Here is a 7,670-nt window from a genome sequence, read left to right as displayed (position 1 = left end):
AAAGGTCGCCTTCCTCATTTTAACGTGAGAGATCGATGAAACAAGTTTCATATCTCAACCATAATTGAATATCTTGCATATATTGATCTTTAGAACGATATAAGGTGAAGGTATGGGGTAACGAATCGAATGAGGTTGGGTATAGAATATATTTCACTTTCGTATGTTTTATTGGATAAGTTCGTTTTCTACTCATCTCAATGTGGACATGTTTTGACAGTACTTGCTAACTTCCATTATCATCCTCACTCACCTAAAGAATAATACATTTAAGTTGGAAATCGACATGATAATATTGGTTAATTAGGTTACACATACATTCAACTGGAATAGTTATGGACCTAGACAATGATCATATCATTGGATTGTTCAAACTGATAACAAAATTTTCAAACGCAGAACCTTCACCTTAAAATTTGATGATGTAGTTTTCTATTGTGGTCAAATAACACGTGTTTGGAGACCATGTAATCCAACTCTAAACATACTTTCCCTCCCTCCCTCCCTCTCTCTCTCTCTAAAATTTCTCTCTCTAGCTTCTATATATAAATGTTGCAGGAATAGCAAAGTAAAGCTTTGAGGCAAAGAAAGAGAATTGCTAGCCGTATGTAACCATTGAACCTCAACAAAATTAGAGGTTTCTCTCTTCCATCACTTTCTGCCCATCCCCATTTAGCCATTTCATTCTTCTCTGTTTCTCTACCTTTCTTTAGCAGTCTCTTAGTTTCCTGTCTTAAAGCAGATTCCGTCTCTGGTTTCATGGTTGTCTCCAATCAAGGTAAGACCTAACACAGTCACTTTTCGATTGTTTTTCCTCCTATTTTCGCCTCTTATGACACATTTGATGATGAATGTATACAATTCTGTCTTGCTTTCTCAGTTTGTTGTTTGAATGTTAAAATGAGAGTAATGTAATGCAAATTGATTTAGTGTTTATGAAGAATTGTTGCTTTGCATGTTTTCTTGTACTCTGCTATTATTTTCTACAAATAGACATTGAAGTATAGTTTTCTGCACTGTCAAGGATTCTGGTATATCTAACTGTGATGTATATTCTGGTTCTGGCCTTTGTATCTTCTTTACAAAGGTTTCCTTTCTTGTAACCTTTTGCAAATGCACACTATCACATATAATGACTTGTGAGGAACCATGTTAAGATTCTTGTAGGAGACATAGATCTTTGTCCATGTATTCAACGGTAGATTTCCATTCATCAGTATTGCTACAAAGTAAAACAACTAGTGACTGACATGTAAATCCTACTAGATTAAGCTTCTGAAGGTGATACTGCATTATGATATATCATAATATCCTAGCAAGTGATCTACATACGAGGGGGAGTGTCAAAAATATAAAACAACTATTGGTTCATATGTTAACAGCTTAAGCTCCAAGGAATAACAGTTATCCAACAAAACTATATACACTACCTTTCATGGACCCCAAGTTTATTGAAATTGTTACGAGTATTGAATTCTCCACATTCTTCATTTTTGCAGGTATCGAGACCCGATAGATCTGGTTGATACAGATCTTGGTTATTTCGTTGTAAAAATCATTTGCAGCGAGACCTTTTAGTCTCAGCAAATAAGAAGTGAGGAATCCATTGTTTCTAGATAACAATACCTCTCTTTTATTCTTCTTTGCTTTTTTTTATTTTTTCCATTGTAGTCATTAAGCTTCAATAGCTTTGGTCCTGAACCAAAGACCACAAGAAGTCTTATGGTTTCAGAAAAGATGATATATGACAAATCGCTTGGCATTAACGCGAAGGAATTAGGTACGAAGTTGGTTTGTAAAACATCTTCACCAGAAGATATGGATAACAATGTGTCTGCGGGAGCAATGAGTAGTAAAAACCGATTGGAGAGTTCGAATCAAAATGGTAACTCCTCCAGTGAGAAAGGGACAACACATAGGAACCAGGCTGCATCAGTAGAAGATATGGAGAATAATTTGTCTGCGAGAGCAACGAGTTATAGTAAAGACCAATTGGAGACATCACATCAAAATGGTAACTCCTCCGGTGACAAAGAAACTACACAGAGGTACCAGGCTGCATCACCAAAAGATATGGAGAACAATTTGTCTGCGAGAGCAACAAGTGATAGAATAAACAGATTGGAGGCATCACATCAAATCGGTATTTCCTCCAGTGAGAGAGGAACTACTCAGAGGTACCAGACTGGATCACCAAAAGATATGGAGAACAATTTGTCTGCGAGAGCAACAAGTGAGAGCAAAGACCGAATGGAGACATCGAATCAAACTGGTAGCTCTTCCAGTGAGAAAGCAACTACACATAGGTACCAAGCTGCATTAAAGTTGCAGAAAGTGTACAAGAGTTTCCGGACAAGAAGACAGCTTGCAGATTGTGCAATTCTTGTGGAGCAGAGATGGTATGTGACTATTGAACATTCATCCTACAAGTTTCAGCTTTTCACTAACAAACTTATTATGGTACAAGAGTATACAGTTTATCCATATGTTGATATGTATGGCTCAATTCATCAAAACGAATACCGGAAATCCGAAGCGTCGAGAAACACTATAAAGTCATGGACATTGCCAATTTGTTCCGAATGTTTGAACTCTGAACTTCAACATGATATTTCTGTTTGTCTACTTGTGCTGTACTTATATTTTGGCCAATCACTTTGTAGGTGGAAGGTGCTAGATTTTGCTGAACTCAAGCGGAGCTCTATATCATTTTTCGACATTAAGAAGCCTGAAACAGCTGTTTCTCGTTGGGCAAGAGCAAGAACCAGAGCTGCCAAGGTAAGTGCTATACTTGAGCTTTGTGAATTATAATTCTTTGATCTGTACTGCTCTATATATGATGGTTCTAAATTCATCTGTTGCATATCTTCTGAAGGTGGGAAAGGGTTTGTCTAAGGACAAAAAAGCTCGTAAACTTGCTTTGCAGCATTGGTTGGAGGCAGTAAGTTATATTCCTTCTAGAAGTACGTATAATAATACCAATAAATCAAACAACTAATCTGTATGTATAATCTATTCCTTCCTGTTACAGATTGATCCCCGACATCGGTATGGACATAATCTTCACTTCTACTATGCCAAATGGCTCCACTGTGAGAGTAAACAGCCCTTCTTTTATTGGTAAGAATCTGGTACACCATACTGTCCATACACAACTATCAGAAATTCTATTTTCTCACAAAGTCACAATCAAGAATATGCCTATTTCGAGACTTAAATATCTTAATTTTTGAACAATGCAGGCTTGATATAGGGGAGGGAAGAGAACTCAACCATGAAGCATGTCCTCGGTCAAAGCTTCAAACACAATGCATCAAGTATCTTGGCCCGGTGAGCCTAAAGTTGTCCAGAAAGGACTCGAGTATCTTATAACCCTAAATCCTGACACAAGTGACACAACACATTTACTGAGTAGTGATGTTACTTCATTGTGCAGGTAGAGAGAAAGGCTTACGAAGTTGTGGTAGAGGACGGGAAGTTGATTTACAAGGACAGTGGAGTGCTTCTTGATACAACAAAAGGCCCCAAAGAATCGAAGTGGATATTTGTCCTAAGTGTGTCCAAGGACTTATATGTTGGACAGAAGAGCAAGGGTACATTTCAACATTCAAGTTTCTTGGCAGGCGGAGCCACATTGTCTGCTGGAAGATTAGTAGTTGATAATGGAATTCTAAAGGTAAGAAAGAGTGAATCTATCAACTATATGCATTCTTTCATTCTTATCGATGTCCTTTAAGCATCACTCGATATCCTTTAAGCATCACACTCATAATTTTCTTTCTGATCTTTGGTTTTTACACAAAAATAGTCAGTTTGGCCTCACAGTGGGCATTATCTCCCAACAGAAGAAAATTTTGATGAATTTATGTCATTCCTTCTGGAAAACAACGTGGATCTCACTAACGTTAAGGTACATAAGGCAAAGTCTGATTATTCATATATATTATGAGATACTATGTTAAATACTCAAAGAAATATTGATGTTTTACTGATATGGGAAAACAAAACAAATAACTAACGCATGTTTTTGTCATCTTCAAATTTTCAGACTGCATGTGAGGATGATGAAGGAGGCGTTTTAAGCAAAAAGAACAGCATCAGAGTCCGAAACAGCCCACGGAAAGCAGATTCATCTAAAGACACTATAACAATAAAAGCTGAAGGCACAGTGGAAGAGAGCACTGATTCAAGCAAGGAGAACTCTAACTGTGCAGAACACCCTCCTCTATTGTCAAGATTACCGGAAGGGTTCTGCTCAAAGATAGCCAAACTTGAAATACCAGGAAAAGACGTGATTGAAGATAAAGAACAACCTCCACTAACTTGTCGCGAATATTTTCCAGATTCAAATTCAGGTTCAGACTCAGATTCCGAAGATGGTTATGCAACAGCAGATGAAGAATCAAAACTGAGAGAGGAAGATTTCATGGTGTCGAAACAGAACTTGTTTGATGAAGATGCAAGTGATGAAGAAGAAGAAAAGCCAATATCAAAAGAGAAAATCATGCAGAGGATTAGTTCACATAAAGGAATGAATTCGTACCAGTTAGGTCAGCATTTGAGCACAAAATGGAGCACAGGAGCTGGCCCTAGGATCGGTTGCATGAGGGACTATCCTTCAGAGCTTCAATTCCGGGTTCTGCAGCAGGCTTACTTGTCTCCAAGGCCAGTAGGAAGAAGTAGTACTCCTCGGATGGTTTGTCCAACTCCTTTAAGTAGAGAATTAAAGAAACCAGTGTCCGGTTGCACTCCCAAAGCTCAAAAACCCAAACGACAGTACACCATAGGGTGACTACGTACATTAGATGAGAAAGCAAAATCTGTAATAGACCATGATTTCATAATGACAAAGAGATCAAGCAGTAATAATTGTCACTGTAATACTAGATCAGATTCATTACCAAGCGCATCACTGCCTACGTTATAAAGGGTTAGGTTAGGACTCTTTTTATAGTAAATTACATTAAAGTTACTAACTAAATTTCAGTTTACAAATACATCTTTTACATTTTCTCTTACACATTTAAGGACACAAATTAATAAATTAAGACAAATTAATGTCCAAATGCCATCTGTCAATATAAATTTACCAGAATACCCTTCACGACATATTTTACTGCAACTGTCCGATTAAAATGTGATACTGCCGAGTATAAAGGTGCTACTACCGATCAAAAGGTGCTGCTGTTGGTGCAATAGTTGGTGCTATTGTAATTTTTTTCGGCAATTCTCTGATTGCTAGCGTGTTGCTACTGTTGATTATGATGCTTATGCACTGCTACTACCAACTATGATGCTAGCGTGTTGCTATTGTGATCGGCACGTTGCTACTGTCGAAGATGCTACTGTTGAAAAAAAACCTCAACATAAACCTCCATCAATCCACAGAGCCTGATCTTCTTGTTCCTAATACGCTCCCTCACAACCTCCATTTTCAATCACTACGTACCTCAATTCAACGACCTGAAATCAAACTACTCAAATTCCCCTAATCACAAAGGCACAAAACTGATTCAATCCCCAAAAATCCACCGAAATTACCTTAGAGGCCGCAATCAAATCGTGACCGACGAGGCATCGATGATGTTGTGATTGATTCGACGTCGTTTGGCAAGTGAGATCGAGGATCTAGGAGGACGAGGTTGCTGAAACCCGAAGCTTGCCGATGACGGCGGATCTCACAAGGCAACGGTGGCCGGCGAGGACAAAGAATGAGAGATAGATATGAGAATCATGCATCATGCTATTCAAAAGCCATGGCTTCAATCTCCACCATCGCCGTCAATCTCTACCATCGTCGTCGAACTCAATCCATGGGAGGAGCTCCGATGCTTCGAACGACGACCAGGCCAGAATGAAGGAGGCCGACGAACGCTGCATGTAGGGTGAGTTGGATGCTCAGGTCTTCTCTGGATCCAGAGACAGAGAGAGGATTTGTGACGGTGGGTGAGAGAAAGAAGATCTGTGAGGGTGGAGAGAGAAAGAAGGATAGGTGGCATGGGAAAAGTGTAAATTTGCTGCGAAGTTGGACATTTACTAGCGCAAATTTGGATTAGGTCTGTATTATTGGATTATGGGCCTCATGCTCATGTACTAATTTGTATAAGAAATATGAGAAGTGGTTTTTTGTGTTTTTAAATTCGATCGTGTGTTACTATGTAATTTACTTCTATTTTTATCCCTTTGTTTTGTTTTGTTATTTATTTATTTATTTATTTTTATTTTTCAGTTCGTTTTATCATCTGTTTCCGTTTTAGATCAGGATTAGGATTAGGATGAGTTTGAAGCCCTATAAATAGTGAACCTAGGACGGCCTGTATGCATCTTGTATTCCGTTCAAGATCTGGTCTTTTATCGTGTATGATGAGTCGCAGAAGAGGCCCAATGAACGACTGTTGGTCGAAGCACCTTCCTGATGAATTGATCGAGATAATTGTGAAGCGACTAACCCTAGTCGATTCAATCAGATTCGCTGCCGTGTGTTCTCTTTGGAGAAGAGTATCATCACAATGGTTTCAACGAGTAACCCGACTTCCATGGCTCTTGAAAAACACTCGGTTTCTAGACTCAGAAACTGTAAATTATAGTCTCTACAGTCCAAGTGAAGACACAGACTACGACCTCAAGTTTCCAAGTGCTTCACGTAGTAACTTGATACGTTGCTCGGGCTCTATTGATGGCTGGTTGATAATGTCTGAATGGACAAAAAAGGATACGAGTTATACGACGTCCATCAATTACTTCTTGAACCCAATTACGACGTCCATCAATTACTTCTTGAACCCAATGACAGGTGATCGTATTATGCTTCCCCAGCTGACCGGAAGCATTCCACATAGCTCCACAGCCTCTTCAGATCCAACAAATTCTGATTGTATCGTTGCAATTGCACAATGCTCACAGTTGGTGTTTTGCAGGCCAAGTAGCCATGGATCATGGCTTTCGGAAGGGCAACGCTATAATGATATAGTATTCGTTCAGTTTCATGAGGATGGCAAGTTATACGTAATGGATAGCGGTCGTATAGATTGTCAGGGTATAGATTATGAGGTCCATGTTCTTGTTCTTGTTGAATGTGAAGGCAAATGCAAGTATGAGAAACTCATTGTTTGCCCCCCTGCAAAAGTAATACTACGCGCGATGTATTCGACTCCATCATTTACCTGGTCCTCCAAAGGTGAGCTTTTTCTGGCTTCGGTGAGGGTTGAACTTGAGGAGCACGACCAGCTGCCAGAGCTTCCAATAATTCAAGTGTTAAAGACGGATGATACAAGTGGTTGTATTCCAATTTGGGTGAACGCAACGAATGATGTTGCTCAAGACCAAGTGCTCTTCTTATCCGCCCCACACAGCACCTTCATCTCGAAGCCCAAGTCAGTCATGCCAACCCTAGACGAGTCTTTTTTTGCACTTCATTCTGGAAAATTCTTCATCCACTATTGGAATGGTGAGGAAACCGGCTCGAATCTTGCATATGGGGTATGGTTTAAACCCAATATAAGTAAGAGTTAATTTCAGTTTACTACCCTGAACTTTAGGTCTAAAATCAGTTTGATACCTCATCTTTTTTTCTAATCAGTTTCATACCTAAACTTTCAAAATGACATCAATTTAGACTAAAATGACTAAAATAGCCCTAGTTAATCTTTTTACCCTTTCTCCCTCTCTCT

The 7,670-nt window shown here is 39.0% G+C and overlaps 1 protein-coding gene across 1 annotated transcript; it reads left to right on the top strand.

Moving 5' to 3' along the window:
• Positions 1 to 1,818: 1,818 nt before the first annotated feature.
• Positions 1,819 to 4,792, top strand: LOC101314780. The gene is made up of 8 exons (XM_004305503.1): positions 1,819 to 2,399; positions 2,664 to 2,778; positions 2,876 to 2,941; positions 3,032 to 3,120; positions 3,243 to 3,330; positions 3,437 to 3,676; positions 3,809 to 3,910; positions 4,049 to 4,792. Exons 1-8 carry the CDS (start codon positions 1,819 to 1,821, stop codon positions 4,790 to 4,792), a joined length of 2,025 nt encoding a protein of 674 aa, XP_004305551.1.
• The last annotated feature ends 2,878 nt before the right edge of the window (positions 4,793 to 7,670 follow it).

The sequence above is a fragment of the Fragaria vesca genome, linkage group LG6, assembly GCF_000184155.1.
Source record: "Fragaria vesca subsp. vesca linkage group LG6, FraVesHawaii_1.0, whole genome shotgun sequence".
Taxonomy (NCBI): Eukaryota; Viridiplantae; Streptophyta; class Magnoliopsida; order Rosales; family Rosaceae; genus Fragaria; species Fragaria vesca.
Note: the sequence above shows the minus strand (reverse complement) of the source record. Positions and strands in the feature narration are given on the sequence as shown.

What these genes read in the sequence shown, in the direction of transcription:
- LOC101314780 (XM_004305503.1), top strand. Translation starts at nt 1,819, where the DNA reads ATGGATAACAATGTGTCTGCGGGAGCAATGAGTAGTAAAAACCGATTG. An exon ending in TGCAGCATTGGTTGGAGGCA is followed by an intron (nt 2,942 to 3,031) that starts GTAAGTTATATT and finishes TTCCTGTTACAG; the next exon opens with ATTGATCCCCGACATCGGTA. An exon ending in AAACAGCCCTTCTTTTATTG is followed by an intron (nt 3,121 to 3,242) that starts GTAAGAATCTGG and finishes TGAACAATGCAG; the next exon opens with GCTTGATATAGGGGAGGGAA.